At 35.6% G+C, this 26,445-nt stretch overlaps 3 protein-coding genes across 7 annotated transcripts; 2 read left to right on the top strand and 1 right to left on the bottom strand.

The window, feature by feature from the left end:
* Positions 1 to 1,667: 1,667 nt before the first annotated feature.
* Positions 1,668 to 9,906, top strand: LOC113108279 (keratin, type I cytoskeletal 18). 3 transcript variants are annotated; one of them, XM_026271212.1, is made up of 9 exons: positions 1,748 to 2,098; positions 3,030 to 3,112; positions 3,300 to 3,456; positions 4,519 to 4,683; positions 4,970 to 5,095; positions 5,884 to 6,122; positions 7,550 to 7,584; positions 8,823 to 9,052; positions 9,107 to 9,906. In XM_026271212.1, exons 1-9 carry the CDS (start codon positions 1,748 to 1,750, stop codon positions 9,698 to 9,700), a joined length of 1,980 nt encoding a protein of 659 aa, XP_026126997.1. In that variant the 3' UTR covers positions 9,701 to 9,906. The 3 variants fall into 3 exon arrangements, with proteins under 3 accessions (XP_026126995.1, XP_026126997.1, XP_026126996.1); XM_026271211.1 differs by having other exon boundaries at positions 8,823 to 9,562; positions 9,617 to 9,906; XM_026271210.1 differs by having other exon boundaries at positions 1,668 to 2,098; positions 8,823 to 9,906.
* Positions 9,907 to 13,485: 3,579 nt separating this feature from the next.
* Positions 13,486 to 14,543, top strand: LOC113108283 (cilia- and flagella-associated protein 251-like). Of its 3 annotated transcripts, XM_026271219.1 has the most exons (3): positions 13,486 to 13,713; positions 13,768 to 14,107; positions 14,154 to 14,543. In XM_026271219.1, exons 1-2 carry the CDS (start codon positions 13,512 to 13,514, stop codon positions 14,091 to 14,093), a joined length of 528 nt encoding a protein of 175 aa, XP_026127004.1. In that variant the 5' UTR covers positions 13,486 to 13,511; the 3' UTR covers positions 14,094 to 14,107; positions 14,154 to 14,543. The 3 variants fall into 3 exon arrangements, with proteins under 3 accessions (XP_026127004.1, XP_026127003.1, XP_026127002.1); XM_026271218.1 differs by having other exon boundaries at positions 13,768 to 14,543; XM_026271217.1 differs by having other exon boundaries at positions 13,486 to 13,739; positions 13,794 to 14,543.
* Positions 14,544 to 14,833: 290 nt separating this feature from the next.
* Positions 14,834 to 26,240, bottom strand: LOC113108282 (actin-related protein 2/3 complex subunit 2). Its single transcript, XM_026271215.1, has 10 exons — positions 26,014 to 26,240; positions 24,675 to 24,709; positions 24,400 to 24,512; positions 22,847 to 22,892; positions 22,577 to 22,763; positions 21,869 to 21,962; positions 20,451 to 20,577; positions 18,665 to 18,765; positions 18,324 to 18,424; positions 14,834 to 15,192 (listed from the first exon to the last, which is right to left on the bottom strand). Exons 1-10 carry the CDS (start codon positions 26,085 to 26,087, stop codon positions 15,171 to 15,173), a joined length of 900 nt encoding a protein of 299 aa, XP_026127000.1. The 5' UTR covers positions 26,088 to 26,240; the 3' UTR covers positions 14,834 to 15,170.
* Positions 26,241 to 26,445: the final 205 nt, after the last annotated feature.

Genomic DNA, 26,445 nt, shown 5'->3' with positions numbered 1-26,445 from the left:
ATGTTTAATTATACTAACATATTAAATTATCATGGGGAGCTACAGGTCTGTGTCAAAGAGCTGCAAATGAATGTGAAACTGCATGTTATCAGGGATCTCTGAGGTCAATGTTAGAGACCACAAAAGCATATTGCAAGATGCTTTTCTGCTCACTATAAAGCTACTGAATACAAAAATGGACATCTGTTTAGTCAAATAAAATTACTTTGTTCCCAGAAAAATATATATTAAGTGTAAAAGAAAGATCAATACAATTCAATATATTAATATGATGTAAACTATGGTTGTTAGAGAAAATCTATTTCAATATTTTAGACTTTAATATTAATATTTAATTAATAAATTAACCTTGCTGTGAAAAATGCGGTGACCTTACCTTATCATTCCATTGAAAAAAAGAAAAGAAAATGAAAAAACATCCACTCAGTCAAATCTTCTATTCACTTCTAATGTTTTATTGAAAAGAGACAAATCACGGTTCTTAAATGTATCTACAGAAATCCTCCTGTAGGCTGTTTGTGACACAGTCCTTCTAGAATCCTGCAGAACCTTTCTTTTATGAGCAGCACTAATGTCAAGCGGTCTCTGCTGTCCTCATGTGGCCATGCAAATAAGAAATATGATGAAAATATGATTAAAATATGAAAAATCTTATAGCATGCTCACATAATTCTAAAGATTGTTATAAATATATAATAGGCACTTTAATTATTTGGAAGCCTAGAAGAATGTACACAAGGCAGACTGGAGCTATAGGCCTGTATTAAAGCTAGAAAGTTTTGCATTCACATGCAGCATTCTCTCTAGCAGTAGTTGTGTACTGTATGTTGGTGTCAGAAACATAATCCAAACCTCTAACCTTAAATCTGATTATTTTTATGTTTTTGAATTGTGTCTATGAAACTATATACATTTCTATAATAGCTTATTATAAAATAATAATTATAATAATATATATATATATATATATATATATATATATATATTGGGGAAAAAAAACCTTACTGAAAAAAAAAACGGTGAAATTTGTTCTGGTTAAGATTGATATGACGTGGTTGTGGATTTATCCTGGACAGGATTTCTGAAATAACACTGCACTTCTATGCACTTTTCAAATGTCTTTCAAAACATAAACTATATTAATTTCAAAATGTATTGATCATTTATTATTTTACTGTTTACATTTGAATAAAACCCTTATAATAGGTTGTTTGGTGCCCAGGGTGACAACTTACCCCATTAGCTATTACAATTGGGGCATGTTGTCACAAAAGGTAAAGCGAAATCTAATGTCTTTCTTTTGATATTAGAGTTGAAATATGACCACATGCAACACACACACATAAATCCATCATGTGGCATGAAATAATTTTTGTTGTAAATAATAAGCTGAAAAAAAAAAGATTTTCTACTTCAAAATTTCATGTTTAATTCAGTGGGGTTTTTTTTATTCTTTTTTAATTATTAATGAAATTTACAAGCAATCTCAGAGTGTAAAATGCTTTAAAGTCAACCCTACACTAAATTCTCTTCAGTGTAGCTTGGGAGTACATCTTTGTTTATCCTCTGTGGGAATTTGCAAACAAACGAGATCCGTGCAGGTGTAGGCTTACATCCCTCTGACCAATCACTGTAGAGATCTGAAGTCTATATATAGCTGCTCCCAAACCCCCCTCACATACCTGCCGCAGGTAAAACAACAGACCGCGTCTCACAAGCACGCTCAAAGGCACCTCTAATCCGCACCATGTCGTTCAAGAGCCCTTCCAGGAGTTTCTCCAGCTCAAGTCTTTCTAGCAGCATGGGGTCAAGGAGCGGTCTGTTTGGGGCCATTTCCCCAGCCACTATAGGGAATCTGGCAAACACACTGCGTCCGTTCGTGCAGATCAACAGCAGCAATTTTCCCCAAGTTGATGATAAAGAGACCATGAAGGGTCTGAACGACCGTCTGGCGGGGTATCTGTCAAACGTACGAATCCTGGAGGACTCCAACAATCAACTGGAGGAGCAAATCAAAGAGGCTCTGATGAGGAAAGGAGCTGAGAGCGGCAGAGACTGGAGCGCCTATGAGAAGATCGTTAATGATCTGAGAAACCAGGTGAGCAAATAAAAGCTTTTGAAGAACCCATGCATGCTTTTTATAATAAAGTACACAATCAAATGTTTGGACACCTGCACATTCTATAACTTTTTTCTTTATTTTAGAATATTAGTAGGCTAATCATAAAACAAATGAAAGTTTAGGAATTATGTTGGTGAGATATGTTCTTCTGTCTGAGCTTCCGAAAAGCATCCGCCCTTTAAATTCTAGCTCTGCAACTTCTTTAAATCATGAGATGCAAGTTTATATGTATAATGGTAACTCGTTGATGTTTTTTACCTGCTCCAACTCATCTATTAAAATTTTTATTAAATTCAGTTTTAAGTGATTAAACTTGTAAAGACAAATGTTCAACAACAACTTGCTTACAATATGTTGCAATCTTAAAGTTTTAATTAAAATACATTTAATTGAATAAAACAACAATTCAATATATTTTTCACAATGCATTTTTACAAATTTTTTTGAAAATAGTTTTTAAGAGATATAACAATTTAAAAGACAATATAATGATATCTATTTTAAACTTTTATTTATTTTGCATTTATTCAATTACTTAATTACTTTAGATGATTTAGTCTATTTACTATGGAAGCCTGTTTCCGCCTCTGAATAAAAAAGAAGAAAAAAATTGGAATTGTGACTTTTTATCTCACAATTTAGACTTTTTTCTCAGAAATGTGTGATATAAACTTGCAATTGGGAGTTAAAAAGTCATAAGTTTTATCTCGCAATTATGAGCAATTACTTTTTTTTTTTTTTTATGGCGGAAACGGTCTTCCATAATTTTCCTTTGTTGGTTATTAGCATAAAGTTTATTGACAAAAAAAAAAAAGACTAAAATCTACTATTTGCTGAAATGCTGTAATGAGAGCCCTAAATGCAAGACAATGCTATGAGTGTTTGTGTTTGTAAATCAACCCCTCAGATCCAGGAAATGACTATGGACAATGCCAGACTTTTCCTGCAGATAGACAATGCGAGGCTTGCTGCTGACGATTTCAAAGTCAAGTGAGTTATTTGTTCATTTATTCCCTGACGAAATGTTAAAAACTCTCAACTTAGGAAAACTTCTCACAAAAATAACCATGTTGTGTAAGTACAAAGCAGCCATCGAGCTGCAGCACAGTTTGCTGTAAATACGACACGCCCTGTGGTCTCTGATGTAAATGAACGCTCACTGAGTCGCTCCGGGCAGGTTTGAGTCCGAGCAGTCCATGCGGCAAGGGGTGGAGCAGGATCTGGCACGGCTCCGAAAGATGCTGGACGACACTTACATGGGCCGCATGCAGCTGGAGGGCCAGATCGAGTCTATGAGAGAAGAGCTGGCGTTCCTGAAGAAGAGCCATGAGGAGGTACACGCCTTAAACACACCACTCAACACTGATTAAACAGTAACACCTCAAACCTACAGAGACACACTCACAGCTGGTTCATTTGATCTGACTCACTGCTGTACCACAAACAGCCTTCAACGAGAGCAAACACCAGTCCTGGGAGAACAACTGAATTCACTTTACTGTACAGTGCTCTAGAAGTCAGCATTATTTCACCTTAAAAGTCATTGAATTGTTTGACAATTTTTTACATTTATATTAACATATTAATATTACTTGAATTTATTGAATATGAAAATAATTGTATATATTATATTAAAATAATGGGAAATAGTTCAAAAGTAATATTTAATACATTTATTTTATTAAATTGAATGTAATTGAATTTTGATTTAATATTAATTAAATGTAATTTAATTAATATTAAACCATTTTAATGTTAAAATACATTTTGAAAATAATTTCAACAGTAATTTATTATTAATTTAATATTAATTGAGCTAAATTAATATTATAATTTGATATTATATTATATTTTAATATTAAAATACTTGGAAAATATTAAAACTGCTTAAAAATAAACTTAATATTAATTTAATTAAATCAATATTGAAATTATCTTAATATTAAAATACTTTAAATGTTACTTAATTTTAAATTAATTTATTTATATATATATATATATATATATATATATATATATATATATATATATATATATATATATATATATATATATATAAAATTATATAAAATACATTTGTTATTTATATATAATCAGTGGCTTCAATGGATATTTCCAATAAATCATTGTTGAAGCTTATATATAGGGATACATATAGGGATAGAGCAAAATGTTTTCCAAACAAAGGCCTGCTAAAAAAATAAAAAAAAAAGTGGGCAGACACCATAAAATCATTATTTGAGCTATTGTCAACAGATCTTCCCACCCAACCAGTCTGGTTTTTCTATGCTTCAGGGCAAGCGTTAAACAAACTCAGCCCTCCAGTATCTGCTATGTTCCCAGATCCTGCCATTAAAAACCATATAACTAAATCCACGGATCATTTTATTTTACAGGATGTTGCCAACCTGACAAACCAGATCAACGACTCCCAAGTCAATGTGCAAATGCAGACTAAAAACAGTGCAGACCTCAACGAGACCATTGATAACATCCGCTCGCAGTACGAGCGAGCCGTGCAGAAGAGCCGCGAGGAAACTGAAGCCTGGTATAAAAACAAAGTCAGTCGTTTTGCATTCTCTTGTTTTCTCCTTCTGGTATATATAATACATAAAAAATCCAACAGCCCATATACTAATAGTATCTCTTAAGGATTAAAGGTTAAGCACCATCTTTTGTGTGAGTGTGTGTGTGTGTGTGTGAGAAAGAGAGCTGTGACCCTATGTTGCACCCTATGGGAAAGTGGAAAGTGCCATTTATTTAGGAGAGCTTTGTGCCTAATTATAAGGCAGCACTATATTGTCATGTGACCCGCATCCCTTGTTCTCTTTGTTTCTCTCCATCCAGTTTGACAGCATCGCAGCTGAGGTGACTCAGAACACAGAAGCTCTGCAGGCAGGAAAGACAGAGCTGAACGAGCTGCGCAGGACCAAACAATCTCTAGAAATTGACCTGCAGGCTCTGCACAACATGGTACGGTACACAGATTACACAAATTATCCACCTGACAAATCACTCAGCTTTCTGCACAGTCAGCACTCTCACCTGGCAGACATGTGCAGCGTTTAAATGATTATGAAATGTGATTGCACGGAATGTTCAATGCCTGTCTCTGTGCATGCATGTCATCTGAATTTGCACATTATTCCTGCGCACCCAAGTGTTTTTTTTTAAACCATGGGAAAACAGGGGCCGTTTTTATATGGCGGTTTGTCAAGATTTCTTTGTCACAATAATCTCTGAAGCACATTTCTGCAGGGAAACAATTGCTGGAAGTCAAAAGGTTTGACACACCTACTCATTCTTTATTACTATTTCTCACATTTTTGAATAGTCATTTATAAATAGCACAGATGGAAACAAAAATACTGGAAAGAGAAAATATTATAAAAATAAAACTAATTAAATAATATAATAAAACATTAATTAATGAAATATACTAAATGTTTAAGGGAAAAGAAAAGCTGTTTTTATATAGTGGTTTGTCAAGATAATTTTTTTAACTTACCTGAAGCACATTTCTATATATATATATATATACTAAAATATATAATTAAGTGTCAAGGATAGGACTTTAATTTTTTTAAATATAAGATGTAACATAAAAATATAACAATATAATACAACAATAAATGTAATAAAAATAAACATTTATATTAGTCAGTTCCACACGGGGTTTTATTTCAAAAAGTGATTAAGATAATGAGAAACATGAATTTGGATGTGTGCAGACCTTTCTTGTTCTGCTTGGTGCTTTGCAGATTCGATCGCTCGAGGATTCGCTGCGTGAAACGGAGACACGTTACGCTCACGAAGTCAATGGGTACAACTCTCGAATCATGCAGCTGGAGGGAGAGCTGGGACAGATGCGAGCGCAGTTGGAGCGCCAGGCGGCCGAGTACGATGCCCTGCTCAACATCAAGTCCAAACTGGAGGCAGAGATTGCCACCTATCACCGTCTCCTGGAGGGTGTTGTCGATGACAAGGAGGACAAGAACAGGTAAGATGAAGGAGATACAATGAGTGAACAGTGATCAAAAAATGGATGGGAAAAAAACATATTCCAGCTCAGTGCCAGAATCATCCCTGACACTTAATCGCCTCAAGTACTTAATGAGCTGAATCAGTTGTTTTTCTTTTAGACTGAATCCAAATCCCTTATAAGCCCTTATGAAGAATCAAATTAGGGCTGGGCAATATATCAAAAATTCAAGACAATTTTGCTTGTCATATCAAATTACTGCAAAAAATTTAATAAGACAATTTTTTTTTTTTTTTTTTTTTTTTTTTATTCATGTATTTTCATGCTGACTTAAACAATGTTGCAAAAATGCAATAGGATTTTGATTCATTTCTGTGCATCAGATATCGCTGTCTCTTTTAAAGGAAAAGTTCACCCAAAAATGAGAATTAGTTGAAAATGTACTCACCCTCAGGACATCCAAGATGTAGATGAGTTTGTTTCTTCATCAGAACATATTTGGAGAAATATAGCATTCCGTCACTTGATCACCACTGGATCCTCTGAAGTGAATGGGTGCCGTCAGAATGAGAGTCCAAACAGCTGATAAAAATATAATAATTCACAATAATCCTTAATGATTCAAAACAAGGACTTAATGATTTGTTTCCAAAATAATGAGTCTAACTTTCTCTGAAACTTATTTTAGTAAAAAAGTATATGCAGGTAACTACTGCTGTTTGTTCAAATGTTTTGATGTAGTTAAAAACAAATTCAAAAAGCATGTTTGTGCCTGTTTGTTGCTTCATCATGTTGTTCCAATCCAAACCTGTATGCATTTCTTTCTTCTGCAGAAAAAGAAAAGCTGGTATTTTTAAGAATGCTGGTAACCAAAACATTTTTGGTTCCCATTGACTTCCATTCTATTTTATGTTTAAATAATGGAAGTCAGTGGGAACTGAAACTGTTTGGTTACATTCTTCAAAATACCTTCAATTATGTTCCACAGAACAAAGAACGTCATACAGGTTTAGTATGAAAATAATGTCAGATTTGTCATTTTTGGCAGACTATTCCATTAGTTTTAAATCGTTCCTTTCATTTTGGTCGCTGATTGCAATGTGCACAAGTTTTAATTACAGCATTCTCCCTTGTGAGCTGAACATGCAAATCTAGCGTGCACAAAGATTATCTTTCCATGGTGAAGTTACTCTATAGTAACAAACACATGGCACAAACTCTTTCCCTACAGGCTTGTGAGAAACATGTCCCAGCAAGCATCTGTCCTTTAAAGTAGACACCACTTAAAGACAGGGGGGACATTTCGGCCCTTATATGCAGAAAAGTGTTTTTTCAGTGAACCACACTTCATTTCGATCCACCCCAGTCTTGGACATTTAGTTGCATCCTTTCCATCAAGTACCTCCCTTTGTGCCGCTCTCTGATGTTTTCTCTTCCCTCCACAGAGAGGAATTTACTTTAGAGCAGGCGTTGTATACAGGTGAGTGCCGTGATGTGTCGTGTAGATTTTAGGCATCGTCAGTCTGAGTTAACAAACACGCTTGCCTAACCCACATCAAGCTTGTCTTCATACTAATCATCACTCACTACTGTACTGTCTGACAAAGATGAGTCAACAGTGCTGCCCAAGCCCTCGCCGGCCAGATACACTCACATCACTCACACGGTTTATGTTTTCACTGCTATCCTCATGCAAATACTGTATGTTTGAAGACAATCATCTTTACAACTTGTTACAACAAAAGGGTCATTCTGCAAAACAGGTGCCATTTATGTGCTTTTTTTAACCACCTCTGTTTTCATTTTTGACTCTATTAACATGTATGTATTTACAGAGGAAATGTACATTAATTAATGGAATGCAAAGCTGAATTTTCAGAGTCATTTAATAACCGATTTAAAAAAAATCCATGTTGAAAAATTCTTAATATTTTTGTGAAAACCAAATATAATTGAAATAGAAATACTTTTTAATCAACTTATGTGCATACTTGCTGAATAAAAGTATACATTTCTTTAAAAAAAAGAAAAAAAAATTTGAACAAAGGTTTATGTTGACTTTTTATGCATTTTATATATATATATATATATATATATATATATATATATATATATATATATATATATATATATATATTATATATTATATATATATATATATATATATATATATATATATATTATATATTATATATATATATATATATATATATATATATATATATATATATATATATATATATATATATATATATAAAATTAACAATCAAACATCAAGTTCTCAAGGAAACACCTTTAAACTTCATGAGCTTATAATGCCAATTGTCAAATTAAACTAAAGCATCGGCCTGTGACTGTTCTGAAGACAATCGTCTCTCTGAAAATTAAAATTTGTTAATTTAGCTTGAGATGGTGCAATGCAATGTGTTAACTTTTAAAACCATAACTTGTCGATAACGATAACTTGTCTGATAGGATTTTGGAAATGTATAAAATTATCCTCTCAAACTGCAATAGGCACCTGATTCATAGAATGACCCTAGTAATATTTATTCAAATGTTGCTTTCTCAACTAACATATGCATCAAGATGAACATGAATGATTTTTTTTTGCTTTTAAGAGCTTCTAATGCTTTTTCTTTTTTTGGTATGCTATATAAATGTCTTAATGAATTACTAAAGACTGACTCTAACCTCCAGTCTACATTCTGTCTCCAGCTCCTCCTCCTCATTGCGGACTTAGGAGAGACATCATCAACGAACCAGAAATAGTGGTCAGAGAAATGGTCTCTCAGAGGGAACTTGAGCAAAATCACAATGACCTGGTTGTTACTTGGGAGGATCAGGAGTTGACAGAACAACTGGAGCTAGCAGTGGAAGAGACAAAAGCAGAGGAAGAGGAATTAGCAGAACAACTGGAGTTAGCGGTGGAAACGGTGAAAGCAGAGGAACAGGATTTAGCAGAACATCTAGAGTTAGCGGTGGAAACGGTGAAAGCAGAGGAAGAGAAAGTAGTAGAACATCTAGAGTTAGCGGTGGAAACGGTGAAAGCAGAGGAACAGGATTTAGCAGAACATCTAGAGTTAGCGGTGGAAACGGTGAAAGCAGAGGAAGAGAAAGTAGTAGAACATCTAGAGTTAGCGGTGGAAACGGTGAAAGCAGAGGAACAGGATTTAGCAGAACATCTAGAGTTAGCGGTGGAAACGGTGAAAGCAGAGGAAGAGAAAGTAGTAGAACATCTAGAGTTAGCGGTGGAAACGGTGAAAGCAGAGGAACAGGATTTAGCAGAACATCTAGAGTTAGCGGTGGAAACGGTGAAAGCAGAGGAACAGGAATTAGCAGAACAACTAGAGTTAGCGGTGGAAACGGTGAATGCAGAGGAAGAGAAAGTAGAAGAACAACTGGAGTTAGCAGTAGAAACGGTGAAAGCAAAGGAACAGGAATTAGCAGAACATCTAGAGTCAGCGGTGGAAACGGTGAAAGCAGAGGTAAAGGAATTAGCAGAACAACAGGAGTTAGCGGTAGAAAAGTTAAAAGTAGAGGAAGAGTTAACAAAACTGCCGTTAGCAAAGGAAGTTGAGTTAGTGGAGGACTAAGTCATCTGCTGAACATGATGAGGACGACGCTTCTCAAGATGTTGTGAAGAAAATGTGACTTTTTACTGCTGTTCCATCCTAATCTTACAGCCTCAGTGGTTCTTCTTCTCTGTCTTTGTTCACTTCTTCTTGCTCAGTTTTTCTTTGTGTTGACCATGACAATTTTATCAATCTCCTATGCCACAATTAAATATGAATTAGCTTCATTTTCTGGTCAGTGTTGTTATTTTCCAATGTAAAGTACCAATCTAAAGTCTTGTTTTGAGTAAGGAATAAGGTATGAGAGGCCGTGGTGTATTGTGAATAAGTCACAGCTGAAGGGCGTTAGGCATGGCGAGAAGCGTGTCCTTTAATTATTGCGACTTTTTACCTCACAATTCTTTTTTTTTTCGCAATTGCAAATTATAAAGTCAGAATTGTGAGATATAAAAACTGAATTTTTTTCTCAGAATGAACACAATTATGAGTTATAAAGTCATAATTGCAAGATATAAATTTACAACTGGTGCCCGTTCTCATGAAAATGTGTAAAAAATAGTATGAAAAAAACAATAATGAATCAATACCACAAGTTTTCATTTTTATTTGGCAATCAGATAGTATATGTTCTCAGAATTGCGAGTTTATATCTCACAATTATGACTTAAACACACAATTTTTAGTTTATAGCACGCAATTCTGAATTGCGAGTTTGTGCATAGAACGGACTCATCTTATGGAACTTAAATAAAAACAGAAAAATACCCCATATACAATATAATTTTTTCAGACAAATACATCTGCTTCTGTTGCAGCAGTTAAAAACAGACCGATTTTTGGCACAGTGTAAACTTTGTAAGCGTCATTACAGTGTAAACGAATGTGCATATGGACACACAGAATCATACCTGTAACAGAAAATAGATAAAAACAGTAATATTCTCTCCGCTCCTTGAAAACTGGCTTAAGGCCCGTTCACACCAAGCAAGATAACTATAAAGATAATGATAAAGATAAAGTTCTAAAAATCGTTCTCAATATTAAAGAATAGCAGGGTCCACACCACACCACAACTATAACGATAAAGGCACAGAAAAACAATATCGTTGGAATCACTTTCAGAATGATTTTTTTTTCTGATGAACAATAAAACATTGCTAACCAATCAGAATCAATCCTGCTTTAATGTTTTTAAATGTGCTGATTTTTACAAAGTTCATCATTCTGAAAAGCAAGGTGTGCTATGATTGGCCAGATATCCAGTGCATTGTTTGGCCGAATACCTCAAGCACCTCAAATAAGGTGTGAGGCATTATTTACATGTACACCTACCCTTACAGTCTGATAAATACAGTGTTGGTAGTATAATCTGATAGGTAGCATTATTTGTCAGAACACTGGCCAGAACGACGAGACAAAAACATTAAAACCCATTATAAATGAGGCATTTGTTGCATCCAGTAGGGATATGATTAATGATTATAATGACTTATACTGTCTTTTTACGTGATGCGCTTAAACATAAAACCATGTCTGCATTTGTGATTGGAGAAACAACAAACAACAAGCCTACTCTACTGCTCAAAACTCACGTTTGAATAATTAGTGGCAAATTATTTATATATAAAAAAACATACTTACAGACTGTGAGTCAGAACAGCCGGCATTGTAGTCTTCTATCCGAGGTTCAGGAAACAGTCCTCCATAAAATGCGCTGCACACATCTGTAAATTGGGTTTGAACTGTTCAGGAACAGTATTGTAAATACAATTTAACCACTGATTTCTAGTCGTGTCCTCTTTTGGAAGGCCAAACAAAGTATTTTTGCTTTCACAATGAAACACACAGTGGCTCCACAACATGCCGCCAAGTCTTAACTTTTATAAAGAATATCTCTTTGGATCTGAGACTTTAATCTTTGCACCTTTACAGATCTTCTTTATGCACCAAGAGCTTGTAACACTTCAAAGGAAAAATTTTAATCGCATTATATGACCCCTTTAAAGGTGAATGAAGCAATATAAGCAACACATTTATAGTATTACAAAAGATTTATATTTTAAATAAATGCGGTTCTTCTGAACTTTCTATTCATCAAAGAATCACGAACAAAAATGTATAAGGATTTCCACAAAAATATGAAGCAGCACAACCGTTTTCAACATTAATACTGATTTAAAAAAAAAAAAGTTTCTTTAGCAGCAAGTCAGCATAGTAGAAAATGATCGACAGTGAAGAATGGAGTAATGATGCTGAAAGTTAAGCCTTGTATCAAAGGAATAAATAAAATACATTAAAATAAACAGTTTTTTAATGTTTCTCTATGTTTAGCATTTTTACTGTATTTTTGATTAAATAAATGCAGCCTTGGTGAGTATTAGAGACTTTTTCCAAAAACATACTGCATTTTTTTTCTTTTTGTGCACTTCAGAACAAATATAAAAGCATGTTTATGCATGTTTGTTGCACCATCATGTCATTCCAAACGTGTATTTCTTTCTTCTGAGGAGGAAAAAGACTTTTGATGTTGGTAATCAAACATTTGTGGTTCCCTTTGATTTCCATTGTAATTTTTGTGCATAATGGAAGTCAGTGGGAAACAAAACTGTTTGGTTACCAACATTCTTCAAACTTCAAAATTTATGTTTGACAGAACAAAGAAAGTCAAGTTTTGAATGTACTGTATACTGTCAGAATTGTCATTTGTGGTGTGTTATCCTACTTTGAAATCTCTTGTGTCATTGATTTCAAAGTGCACATTACATTTTCCCATTGCTGCCTATGCAAATCTAGTGTGTACATCCCTGATGAAAAAAAAAAAAAAAACAGATTTTGCCACCGCTCAGGACCAGCTTATAACCAACTTGGACCATCATAAAACCAGCTTATGAACAACTAAGGTTCAGCTCAAAACATGCATAAGAAGCATATACTGGATTTCAACAGGTAAACTTGTCTTTTCATGGTCAAGTCACTCTACTGTAGTACAACACAAACTCTTTCTCTATAGGCTTGTGAGAAACATGTCCTAGCAAGCTCCTGTCCTAAAAATATAAACACCACATATAGACAATGACACAAACGTTTCCTCCTTTTAGAGAAGTGATCACTCAGTGTGGGGTTTTTCAGAAAACGATTCTTAACTTAGACCCAGTTTTTTACATTTAGTTGCATCCTTGTCCCCATGAAGTACCTCCACTTTGTGCCAAAATGTAAGTTAGACAGTCAACTTTTTTCATAAACTCACTTGCAAAATTACTTTCCCAAACTTCAATATACATGATTCATAGAATGACTCAACCTATTTCCAGGAAATGGCCCCGGAGAACGAGCACCCGTTTGAGTTTTCATTACTTGTGAATCGAAAGTAAAAGTTATGATCACTAAATAAAGGAAATCTTACTGCAAGCAGTCGCAGGAAACGCACATAACAACAGGAAAACGCATTATAATAAGGCACGATAAAAAAGGTAGGTAAACGCATTATCACACCAGGTAAATATTATTATATCACTTGGATGACCGTTATCGGATCAACATGTTAATACCAGCTGGAAATATGGATTCTCTCTCGCACGCTATAGCCTACTTCCTAAATTATTTAATTCACGAGCGTCAAGGAGCCGCTATCTTATGCGGGAGACTCCCGGACATTCCGGGAGAGATAGGATGACTGTAGTGTAAATTCTTAATGAATTACTAAACCTGACTCTAACCTTCAGATTTCTGTCTCCAGCTCCTCCGCATCCCGCCGGTCTCAAGAAAGCATCATCACGCAAGAGATAGTGGATAGTGGAGAAGTGGACTCTCAGAGCGAGAACGAGGATTTAACATGGAGTTGGCACTGGAGAAGGCTAAAGAAGAGCAAGAGGAGTGGGAACAACAAATGGAGTTAGCGATGGAAAAAGCCAGAGACGAGCAAGAGGAGAGGGACCAACAAGCAGAGTTAGAGCTGGAAAAGTGGAAAGATGAGCAAGAGGAGTTGTCAGAACAAATGGGGTTAGCAATGGAGTTAGCGATAGAAAAAGCCAGAGATGAGCAAGAGGAGTGGGGAAAACAAATGGAGTTAGCCATGGAAAAAGCCAGAGATGAGCAAGAGGAGAGGGGAAAACAAATGGAGTTGGCACTGGAGTTAGCCATGGAAAAAGCCAGAGATGAGCAAGAGGAGTGGGGAAAACAAATGGAGTTGGCACTGGAAAAGTGGAAAGATGAGCAAGAGGAGAGGGACCAACAAGCGGAGTTAGCACTGGAAAAGTGGAAAGATGAGCAAGAGGAGAGGGACCAACAAGCGGAGTTAGCACTGGAAAAGTGGAAAGATGAGCAAGAGGAGCTGTCAGAACAAATGGGGTTATCACTGGAGTTAGAGATGGAAAATGCAAGAGAGGAGCAAGAGGAGTGGGAACAACAAATGTAGTTAGCACTGGAAAAGTGGAAAGATGAGCAAGAGGAGTTGGCGCAACAACTGGATCCAGAGGTGGAAAAGGCATTCGCAAAATGAGGAGTTAGCAGAACAACCAATGTAGAGGAAGATGATGAAATAAACAGAAGTAACCTGCTGAACACGATGAGGAGGAGGAAGCCTCTCAAGATGATGATGGAGAACAAGTGACTGTCTATTGCCTCATCCTAATCCACATTAGTGATTCTTCATCTTTGTTTTTCCTTCTCATAGCTAAGTTTTTCTTTGTAATGACTATGGTTATTTTATCAATCTCCTTTGCCACGTTTAAACAAGTATGAGTTTCATATTCAGTGTTCTCTGCCAATCAGTCATAATGTTTCTGAAAGAAAATAATACATTCAGCAAGGGTGGACCAAAAATGGACAGCAAGACATTTATTATAACACAAAAGATTTCTATTTCTATTTCTTTCTATTCATCAAATAATCCTGAAGAAACATGTCATGTGACACTGAAGACTGGAGTAGTAACGATGCTGAAAATTCCTCTTACATCAAATAATACATTACATTTTACCATACATTCAAATAAAAATTATAATTTTAATATTTTACAATATTGTTTTTGTATTTGTTTTTATTAAATAAATGCAGCCTTGGTGATCTTAAGAGACTTTTGTATCTGCATTTTTTTAACCCCAAACTTTTTCATGCATAAAGTGATTTTACCCCAAATAACAGACAAATAATTTCTTGTATAGAAGATGGGTTTATTTATGACCATTTCATGATGTCCAAAATTGATGCATTTGGCGAAACAAAGAAGGCAAAAGGAAAGAGGAAAGGGAAAATACTGAATGACTAATGTCAATGAAACGCTGTCAGACAACAGAGCTACGCAATGAAACATAACAGCATATCAAAAAACCATTTATCCGACATACAAATAACATTTATCCTATAAATGCAAAGCTAGGAATTTAATCGTCTCCCTGTTGAGGTGCAAATTACAGGTGGAGGATCAACATCACTGGCCAGAGGTGTATGATGGAGTCCACGGCTGCTGGTCTCGGGATTGCACATCATGTCCTTAACGGGAGAAGGTCTTGCCCCTGGACAGATGATGTGAGGGTTACATTCATATTCACAGGACAAACAGTGAAATACATGTTTGTATTCAATCGGTTTTGCAAGAATGTACTACAGACAATTGATGACAAAAAAAAAATTAAAAGTGCACACACACACACACACATATATATATATATATATATATATATATATGAAGAGTTTGGTTCCAAAACGTGATAAAGGTCAGTTTTAAATTTTATGCAAAATGCAATATCTGCAGAGTTATTCTGTCATGTTTTCTCCCTTTCTTTCCAAGCCATGACACAAGCTTAGTCTCCCTCTTCTGCAGAATGCGAAATATCCTCTCAACTGATCACAGCGCACCATTCCTCACACTCTAGACAGTAATGGCGGCGCTCTGAATACACCCAGCATTCTAGTTTTCCTCATCTACTTTGTTTTTTTGTCGTCAACAAACAAACTTAAGGCTGCATGATAAATCGCATTTGATTGTCATGCGCATCTCATCAGTAAAGACGGTTCTGTGATTAATAGTAAATCTCCATCATGTGCTTTCAGATGGACAGGCAACACAGAGTAGATCATTGACAAGCTATGCAATATCGTGCTCACAATCGTAGAGGAGTCGCATTCAATTAGGGGTGCTCCGATCACAATTGGCCAATCGTTATGCGCATCTCGTCAGTAAAGCCAGTTCTCTAATCAACGGAAAATTCCATCAGGTGCGTGATTTCACATAGAGCAGCTGTTACTACACAGAACCATTGTTAACCGAGAAGCTGCGCAAATCCATGTTCATTTTCAGCGTTTATTTGCGCATCTTCTTAGTTAACAACGGCTCTGTGTAGTAACAGCTGCTCTATGTGAAATCACGCACCTGATGGAATTAACCGCTGATTAGAAAACCGGCTTTACTGACGAGATGCGCATTAACGATCAGCCGATGTGATCGGCGCACGTCTACATTCAATTATGAACGGGATATTGTGCAGCTTGTCAGTGTTTTTATTAATGCCATTTATGTTTTTGTTAATACAGCGAATAGCACTAGCCAACTACATTAATGTACATGTCAAAGATCAATGCACTTTTGGAAGTTGAATGTAAGGGAAATGTCATTTTGGAATTTCTGTGGTCTAATGTGATACTGTTCTTTTATTGCTGTAATTAATTTATAGCATTAACAAGATGACCCGTTGAATTCATTTTGGGACTGATGACTAATGAATGTATTTTTAGTCCAGTGTCTGTATATAAGATTAGTATTGACCAAGTTCAGAGGCTGTCATATGTGGATTAACAATGTTGTCCATTTTCAACAGTTTCAGTTTGAAAAATTAAATAACTAAATGAATAAAAATTAATTAAAACTAAATAACTTTGGGACAGTCGGTCAGTTGATGCAGGCAGGGCTTGAGCAGTATAACATTATATTGCTCAGAAAATAAAACTGCTTGGTAACTCAGATCGTTTAGATATTGGGGGGGGGGGGGGGGGGTAAAAGTTACTTTAATTCTTCAGTAGAAAACAAACAAAGATTTTTAACTCAAACCATTGCAGTCTATCAGTCTTATAATGTAAGTTGATGGGAATCATGGCTAAAACATACAATAAAGCTAAAAATAAACCAGAGTAAGGAGGTAATGCACTTAAGTCTGCGATCTGCTGTAAAGAAAGAAGAAGAAGAAGCCTCCTCACGCGTCGACTGTTGAGAATGCACTCAGGACAGTTTGGACACTGCAGTGATTCAGATGTAAAATACTATATAAATATTGTTCAGTTTCTTGCACAGACTGATCGTTTTGTGTCTTTACACATGCATCGTCATGAGCCACAGGGTTTAATTTGGTTTTGTTTGTATAGGTTTATTTTTAGTTTTATTGTATGTTGTATATACTGCAACAGTTTGAGCTTAAAATCTTGGTTTGTGTTCTACTGAATAAACAAAGTCACCTACATCTTGAAATTGCCCTGGGGGTAAGCAGATAAACATCAAATTTGTCATTTTTGGATGAACTATCCTTTTAATGAACCTGACCTGACATGAACTGACAATGAATAGTTTGAATGAAAGATTAATAAATACTGTAACAAGTTTATGGTTCATTGTTGCTTAATGTTAGTTAATGCATCGTCACCTAATGGGACCTTTGTACTCTTTCTACATATAATGATATGTTGTTGTTTTTTTTACATTTAAAGCTGTATAAATAAACATTAGCTAATGCATTATGAACAAACATGAATTAATAATAAAACATTATGTAGAAATAAATATTCCTCTATATTAATAAAGGTTGTGAAAAAGGTTGCTCACTGTAAGTTCAAAATACTGCAATAATACATGATGCATTAACTTCCTGAAAAGTGTCTAAACTTTAAAGGAATCTTTAAAGTCTGATGACACACAGAAGCACTTCATGTTCCAGTCTTTGTGAACTCTTCGAAACTCTAGTTTCTAAATTACAACCAAGAACTGTTTGTTTATATTTTATGATCTATAGAGGTCAACAGTGTCTAGCAGCTTGTGGAAACATTTCTTAAATTAAACTCAGTTTTCCAGAGACATTTAACAAAATCTTCAAAGAGTTCAACAAGCTCTGAAATGTTGAATTTGACTGAAAACAAAAATATATATGAAGTTTGAACTAAATGCCTAATTTTAGAGGTTGACTACAAAATATTAAAATATATAGGATGTTTTCTTTTGACAGTGCATTATGGGGGTGGGTGGTGGCTGTTGTGCTCTTTTTCAATGACCACAGCAACTTATCAGAAAAAATGGTCTTTGATTCCAGAGAAGACGTATCTACAGCATCTGGCAACATTTCAGTTGAAACAAGCTCAAACAACAACCAGCTAAGTTAGTAATATGAAAAGTACATGGTAATCTGCTCTGATATGTTCAGAGACAGTGGATGGTGCATTGCCTCAGTGTATTTCAAACACACACTATCAAAAATCAATCTTTTGCAAGCACACGCCCCTGGTGTTGAACAAAACCCAGAGACGTGCACAAACATCAGCACAAATCAACCACCTCTACTGGAAAAAAGCCCATGAGAAAAAGATTTGTATTTTCAAAGACCTGGATGACTTTGTGCGGTTTCATACAAGTGTGAAATACTAATGTTTGTGAAACAGCACTTACGACATCGTTTTCATCTCTTTCTTCTCCGCATCGGGACGAGCACGGTTGAGTACCTTGAGGAAGTCCGAGGTCTTGGCTCTCATACGAGTGTGAATGTAAGCCTAAAACCAGAGAAAACACACCTTTGAGAGGGGGAAAAAACCTACATTCCCAAGATTAGACATTAACTTCATAGCAGTGCCCTTCACGCTGACAAATTTGATTCTTTTGGCCATACAAAGGACTGGATGGCTGTAAACTGGGAAGCACATTACAAAGCAATTACAATTCCACATTACAAACTGAAGGGTTGTGTTCGACACTTCATAAACACAAAGAGTCGTATCTGAGGAGGGTCTCACCTTGGAGCACTTTATGTGGTAATGCAGATAGTCCCGGAAGGTGTGGATGAGGTTGATGGTGTTGTCTCTGGTGTTGGCGTTGGTGTGTCGAGGAAACAGCACTGTGGAGAAATGATATCAGTATTTTTATTTTGAAATATAATATGACATTCACTGCAGCTGTGACATGTTTGGGTAAGCTATACGTAAAGATTGGAATCGGAAGACTTGGACTTGAAGATTGGAAGACTTTTGGTGTTTTTTTTTAATGCTCATCAAGGCTGTATCTATTTAATCAAAAATACAGAAAAACATAATATTGTGAAATATTATTATAAAGTAATGCTTTTCTATATTAATATGCTTTAAATTTTAATTTATTTCTGCGATGCAAAGCTGTATTTTCAGCATCATTACTCCAGTCTTCAGTGTCACATGATCCTTCAGAAATTATTGTAATATGTTGATTTGTTATCAGGGTTGGAAGCAGTTGTGCTGCTTAATATTTTTTGGAAACTGTGATATGTTATTTTATTTGTATTTATTTATTTTATTTTATTTTGGGGGGGGGGGTAAAGTTAAAAATACTTTTTTTTTTTATTCAAAATAGAAATATTTTCTTGCAATGTGAGTCTTTGCCATCACTTTTTATTCATTTAACACATTTCTGATTAATAAAAGTATTAATTTCTTCGCCCCTCCCAAAAAAAGACGCATTATTATGTTGTGCGTTTTATTACACAGTTGACGACCACAGAGTAGCATTATAACAGAACTCTGAATGTATCTAGTATGATAAAAAGCACTACTTTATCCCACAAACGCAAAGGAGTAGAAGCAGTTGACTGTGGCATAATAAAAGCTCCGCTGCTTTCAAGCCGCGTGTCATGCTCGTTCAGTGGCATCGTTTCTCGATGGCTTTCAGCCTTACCCTGCTTCATACTACGACGTTAATAAATCTTTAATACATTAGCTCATCCGTGAACATGTTTTCTGCCTGAATCCCGTCGGATTGCATCGGCTGTGGGGTTGAAGACGACAAAATCCCATGATTTCACACTCAGTCACAGCGTCATCAAGCTACGCCTTTGTTTCTTTGTTTGTTTTGAATACACGCCCTCTAGTGGCAAGAACGTACATATTGTGCCTTTAAACTGGAAAATATGCAAAAAGACTCATTTAAACTTCAAGTAAAGTCATTTCGTAGTTCAGTAACTATTTATACATGGTTATTATATAAATCGATGAAATTTAAACCAAAATACTATGTGTAATACTAAAGGTATAAGATACATTTTATTAACTAAATACATTCAATAAGGTAACCTTTAACAAAGATGAGTATTTTCAGTTACCGCTGCTCTGCATTTCCTGGTGCAGGGTACCAGAATTAAAATAAAAAAATAAAAGAGAACTAAACAAGCACTGAGTAAACATTGTATGTTTGCATTGGAGTAGCGCTGGTAAATGTTTGCTTTGATGAAAAGGTGTGGCACTTTTTTAATCCATTAAGAGGATTGTGTAACTGCCATGAAGAGAAGCTGGGCGTTTGCTCCCTTGATCCGAATGCAAATAAAAAGTGCACCTGTCACAGGTAAGCAACAGCACTTTGTTCTGGCCTCATAATGTCCAAATTACCATTTACCAAGTGAACACGATGAGAGACTATATTTAACTTTGTTCCAACTAGCAGCTGTGGTTAATAATAAGTGTTCAACCAAGGTCTGAAATTAACACTTGCCAAGTGCCATTTTCAAGTAAAGACGTTAAATTAATGTTTGTGTGTATGTGACCTCATGATACAAACCAAAAGTGATATAGCCGATGTTGTCTCCCACTGTGGCGTCAGTGTCCTTCAGCTCCAGAGGAGGTTCTCTGTGACTGAACAGCACCTGAGGAGCCGTGTGACTGGCCCTCCTGCCCTCCTTAAACTCCTGAACACAGAGAAACACAGCCATCAGATCGCCCGGTCATCATAATGAACACACCAGCTGTTTCACGGAGTGATTTGGTGATAGTAGTCAAATTAGACTAGAAGTGCCCTGTATTTGTAAAGCATTTCATTCACTGGATTATAAAAACATCAAACATCATCAAATATACTAAAATACAAAACTGTGGAAGCCCATATTTGCCATAGAATAAAACAAAATAAATAAAAAGGTAATTGCAACTTATTTCTCGTAAATCTGACACTACATAAAATATTAGAACTTTGTTTTTATTCTATTTATTCTACTGCTATTTTGTTCTTAGGCTACTATATATGTGACATTTCATACACACACACACACACACACATATATATACATACATAATATCAGATTGTAGCCATATTTCTGCTAGATTTCTGCTTGAATTTGATAAAAATGTTTATTTATGCCCTGGTCCTATTTAAATACACTCTCTCAAGTATTTCTCAAGTGTCAGGCAGATGACAAGCTCAACTGCTCAACAGCTAGATGGTTATCTGTCTGAAGTCCCCATCCCCAGAAGTGATGACCCTCTTGCCTATACTGGAGAAGTAATGCACTTTCTAGTCCTACAGAGAACAATTTCAAATGCACTTCACCTAAATGCACTTTGTTTTTATGAGAGAACAGTTCATTTTAAAACCTTTCTGCAGGCCAGTAGGCCTGAACATTATTATTTAATATTCACATGAGTGGGATAAATTGTTAGTTTGAATTTTATTTTAAACTGTGCATTGTTGCAATGTGCTTAAGAAATATTTGCATAATTTGTAATTATGTATTTTTATAATTTATGTAATTGTAATTATCTCTGAAACTTTAAAATTAATTTATTAAATTGCAATGTCTTCATTTTAGTAAAGTTAGTACACGGTCATAGCAATAAATGCAATGGTACTAATAATTGATATAATTTCTTTCGGTGTTTCGGTTTTCGGCCATGGTTTTCTCTTTTTTTGGTTTTGGCCAAGAATTTTCATTTCATTCCATCCCTACAAGTTACAGTGATATAAAATGACTTAACAAGTGACAAGCTCTAACAATGAGCTCATAAGTTTTGAGGCCAGTCTAAATGATGCCATTTCCTTCTGCACATACAGAAATGACAGCATTGCTTGACGTACGGTGGTTTAACCATGTCATTTAAATGTGAAACCAGGACACAAAATGGCTGGATTGCAAAACACCCAGAGGGCACAGGTGTCATGAAATGGTTAAGATTGAACCTGAGAACAAAATCAAATGAGCGAACCTGCATGAACACTTTCCCGATGATGACGTCGTCGTCATCCTTGAACACTGTGCTGAACACAACAGTGACTCTGTCTTTCTTAGCCTCGATATACCTGAAACCAACGAGAAGAGACATAAAGACAGATCACAAACTTTGAGCAGCAGATACAAAACAGATCTAAAAAAATATTGAAACAATATTAGATGCATGTAAGAAGATACCAAGAAGATATATCTGTCTTGTTTTCCCAATAACAATTAATCTAATCAGACTTATAATACATTAAACTCCCAAGATGCGTTCAAATACATTTTAAGTTGAGCAGAATTAATCATTTGTAAAATAAATAGTTTTACTTTAAAAGATTTTACCAGTTTCCACAGAAAATATATATTTTAAACAAAATGTATTTGTTGTAATTTGATTTACCCTATTCTGCTGCTTTCAAACGGTCAAGATTTTTAATAATGTAATACTATATTTACTGCTAATTATATTCCAGATTATGAGCTGATTATATTAATATTATGCTAGTTATATTGTAGCGATTTTAAATGGTTTTGCACAAAACATATTGCATACACATTTCCCTTAAAGCCTTGAATTTACACACTGTTGTCAATAAAATGAATTAATTTAAAATGAGATTGAGATTAATCATTTAAATAATCACTAGATTAATTGACTAGCAGTTCTACTGTCCTGTAGAAAGTTCAGAAAGCTTACATAGACTCGTCATCCCTGTAATGGACAACAGCCCTTTTTTCTCCCTCACGACCCTCCTCCTGGAACTTGAAGTACTTCTCGAAGACAGAAGCGAAGCAGTTTCTCTTGAGGATGCCTGCCTGGTGGATCATCTCCTCTTTGTTGGGTGGAAGAGCCTCCAGGTCAAAGAGAAGCGAAATATTGTACCCTTCAGAGAGGAACAACAACAAACCGTCAACCCTAAATTCTTGCAGTAAGAACAGGAATGAAAACAGCAACCGCTTGGCTTACCATTTTCTGGTGCTACAAGTAAATCTCCATAAACACGCTTCAGCAACTGAAACACAACAAATACAATCTCTTACACTTTATTTTAATAAGAAAAGATACTGGAAGTAGTTCTGTTATGATCCATAATAAATTCTTTGCTTTGAAAGCACCAAGAAGTCACACATTAGGGGGAAAAAGAGAAATCCTGCAGAGAAAAAAGGCATCAAGATAATCATCTTGTTATCACATTGCAGTCGTCTGAATCATAAGTGTAACGAAGTGTGAGATGCCGAGCCATTCCCACCCAAAGAGTACAGCATGACACATGAACTTCCAAAAAACTACTTCACGACAACTATCCATGGATAAAACGACAAGCACTGGCTTGTTTCATTCCTAGCATTTTTAACAGGCCTTGAGCCACCTGTGTTTTGTGTTGTGTCACCTATTTTATCCCGGATGTCATAGAACAGAAACAGGATTCAACAGGTAAAACAGCTCCCAGAAAAAAAACAAAGGCATTTGAATTCATTTTTGTCTAAAAGAGATTGTATCTGTGTGAATCACACGAGCAGACAGGAAGCTGAGGGCCATTTCTGCAGGACGTTCCTCTGATTTGCATTCCTTTTATTTACATTGGCAGTCCTGAATGAGACTGGAACATACTTTGAATATTTATTTGCATTGGCAGGGAAAATTGGCATCGACCTCAACTCCGTGGACCCTCTAGACCCATGAAAATCCTGCCGTAAAAACGATTCATTCATGTTCTCAATGCACCGATCAAAATCCTGCAGACCCAGCTCTGCCTGTGTTTGTCAATCTAGTTAAAATGTAAAACAACAGCTCATCACTAAATTAACGGAACACTGGCTAAGTTTACTAGACAATGAACCCATGTTTCTTTATTTAAAATATGTGACTTCCTCTATCCAAAGTGAGATGCAGGCACTTCCTGTTTCACATGTCATTTAGACCCTTAAATGGTGATTCAAATGTGATTGCCCTGGACTGAATCGTGTCAAATCATAAGACTAGAGGAGGATGAAAGAATGACCCAAAACAAAGTGTGAAATAAAGATTCCCGTCTGCAACTTCACATTGCATAAGTGTCCACAGGAAATCAATCTGCATTTTCGAAACAGGCGAGAATTACAATTTATACACTATGAACGTCACAATAACCAGCTGCAATCTTGCAACCTACAAGTTCAATTGCTCAGTAAGTATGCATCTTCTCTAAATGGACAGCATACGGCAGAAAACCTCACAATAAGGTGTTCTCTTCTCTCAAATGTTTTAATAACACACTAACGTTTAAAACTCTGGGGTTCTTTTTTTTAAAGAAATGAATACTTTTGTGTAGTAAGGAAGCATCAAATTCACATATCACATATATTACTGTTTCTTTTATCAAATAAGTGTAGCCTTGGTGAACGGAAATAAAAATCTTTTTTTTTCAGATCTTACTAAACCTACATGTTTGGATTGTAATGCATATTTCTTATAATATTTTTTTTTGCAATTTTTTTATTTTGTCAAATGCAACCCGGATTCTTTATTATTTCTCGTACCTCATCAGCGCCGTGCTCCTGAAGCTCCTTGAAGAACTTGAGATTGATGCTGACCATTACTTTAGTTTTGTCTCCATTGGGGTTGGAGATGTGGTAAAGCACACCATCAAAGTCTGTCACAAAAACATAGAGGGAGATCCCATGTCATTCACTACTGTTATTGTAACACCATTATCACGCATGTGTATAGTGATAAATAATTTTATGAACCAAACATTTGGTCAACAGAAACACTGACACTTCCACTGCTGAGGTCTTTCATATTTCGACATTACCTGCAATCGTAACTTCTACTGCTTCAGGCTTGTTCCTAAACAAAACAAAAAAGAAAAAAAATTGTTTTGTGAGATTATATACTCTGCTATCCAGAGAACATTTTTCTAATGAAACAAATAGAAACAAGTAAAGGGCTAATAGACAGTCATACAAGGTAGTCAAGCAGAAGTGGTTTATTTAGCAATAATGACATTTTCCACTTTTGCATGCCTACTTGCCAAATTAATAATGAAATAGTCATTGCTGAAATAATTGTAATAGCGTACACAATAGAAAATCCCATTTATACAGCTTCTTCATGGCTTCATCATACCGACATATTTTACCCGAATGCTGTGACTGACCAATCAGAATTAAGTGTTGCAGAGTACAAGTACAGAGCTAATGAAATGCAGTTAGCATCCAACCAGAAGTGCAAGAATATCGTGTTTTATATATAAATATAAGTGCAGAATAAGTCAAGCTATGGTTTACAGAATGTACAGTGGAGTTGCTATAAATACAGATCAGAGGATATACTTTATAATGCAATGTAGGGATTATTTGTACATTATGAACAGCAGCAAGCAACTTAATAAATACAGTTGTATTCTATGCAAAGTAATCAGTAGTGCACTACTATTTTTGTCATTGTGAACAATGACAGAATGTAATACTTTTGTTAAATGTTAAACATTTCATTCAAATGCAATAACAAAGCCACTTCATGACGTTGCATTTGCACTGAAATTAAATAACTAAAAAGTAAACGGCGTGAAAACTAATTCATATACACTTATGATGAGTGACAGCAGAAGCGTAGAGCGCGCGCTAAGTCACGTAAGATACTGGAGAAGAAAGAATTTCCTGGGGAATCGGTTACTTCATCGTGCATAGACGGGGCTAGAAGAATCGCTGATGTTTGCTTGTTCCTGCAGAGACATGCACTCGCGCGGAGGCATGAACAGGAAGTATCTGCAATCTTTACTGGGACGAAACATTTCTAGAAATCAGCTCAGCCGAAAGCGACGTGTAACTAACAATGTTCAGAATCACTCGAAATGCCTGTTTTAGTAATCACTTAACACGTTGATGTCACACTGGCACATAAAAGTTTTTTTTACGTGTCCTATCCTTGCTGGACACACCCCAAACAGGATGCTTCGGTTCTCGACAATCAACACATTATCTGACAGAACAACATCAATCCAACACCAAAGCGCGCATTATCATCTGATCTGATCTATGCATATAAAATATGGCTCGTGTTAAAGCATGCATATAAAATTTAGCTGGTGTTAAAGCATGCATGTGTTAGATGAGCGATGTTTGATCCGGGTTGTGTGATCTTCCTCTTACCCGTTGCTCGCGCTTTCGAATTTCAGAGTGAGAGTCTCCTCTATGATCCGATTGTTGATTTCCAACAAAATCATGATGATTTAAATAAATGTTTAGTGGCTGATTGGGATTTAAAAAAAATACGTTTAAATATTGGTTTGCTACAGTCCTACAACAATCGTTTTGGGTTTCCTGTGCTCCTACACCTCTGGCCGCTTCCGCATTGACTCGAAAGACCCGCGCGGGCTGGCCGCGTCACTGCCTGTTCGTTTGTAGCAACGTTAGTTATTTAAATAAAATAACGTTACTTTACAGGGATTGTTCTGTTTATGTTTTATTTATAGTGGTATTTCCCATTTCAAAATAGTATTTCAATATAATTATTAAAACAAATATTTATTTGTTCTTCAAATGTACGTTACGTCAAAGCCGTCCCACGATGTTCCAGTTATT

This window comes from Carassius auratus, chromosome 9 (assembly GCF_003368295.1).
Source record: "Carassius auratus strain Wakin chromosome 9, ASM336829v1, whole genome shotgun sequence".
Lineage (NCBI taxonomy): Eukaryota > Metazoa > Chordata > Actinopteri > Cypriniformes > Cyprinidae > Carassius > Carassius auratus.
This window is presented reverse-complemented; position numbering and strand designations above follow the sequence as displayed.

Bases quoted from the DNA above. Each gene is read 5' to 3' on its own strand.
- LOC113108279 (XM_026271210.1), top strand. From the start codon at position 1,748: ATGTCGTTCAAGAGCCCTTCCAGGAGTTTCTCCAGCTCAAGTCTTTCT. The intron at 3,113-3,299 runs GTGAGTTATTTG...CGCTCCGGGCAG, and splicing joins GCTGACGATTTCAAAGTCAA to GTTTGAGTCCGAGCAGTCCA. The intron at 6,123-7,549 runs GTAAGATGAAGG...TTCCCTCCACAG, and splicing joins GACAAGGAGGACAAGAACAG to AGAGGAATTTACTTTAGAGC.
- LOC113108283 (XM_026271219.1), top strand. From the start codon at position 13,512: ATGGAGTTGGCACTGGAGAAGGCTAAAGAAGAGCAAGAGGAGTGGGAA. The intron at 13,714-13,767 runs ATGAGCAAGAGG...AAAAAGCCAGAG, and splicing joins AGCGATAGAAAAAGCCAGAG to ATGAGCAAGAGGAGAGGGGA.
- LOC113108282 (XM_026271215.1), bottom strand. From the start codon at position 26,087: ATGATTTTGTTGGAAATCAACAATCGGATCATAGAGGAGACTCTCACT. The intron at 24,710-26,013 runs GTAAGAGGAAGA...TGTTTTGTTTAG, and splicing joins TTCGAAAGCGCGAGCAACGG to GAACAAGCCTGAAGCAGTAG. The intron at 21,963-22,576 runs GTAAGCTTTCTG...CGTTGGTTTCAG, and splicing joins TACAGGGATGACGAGTCTAT to GTATATCGAGGCTAAGAAAG.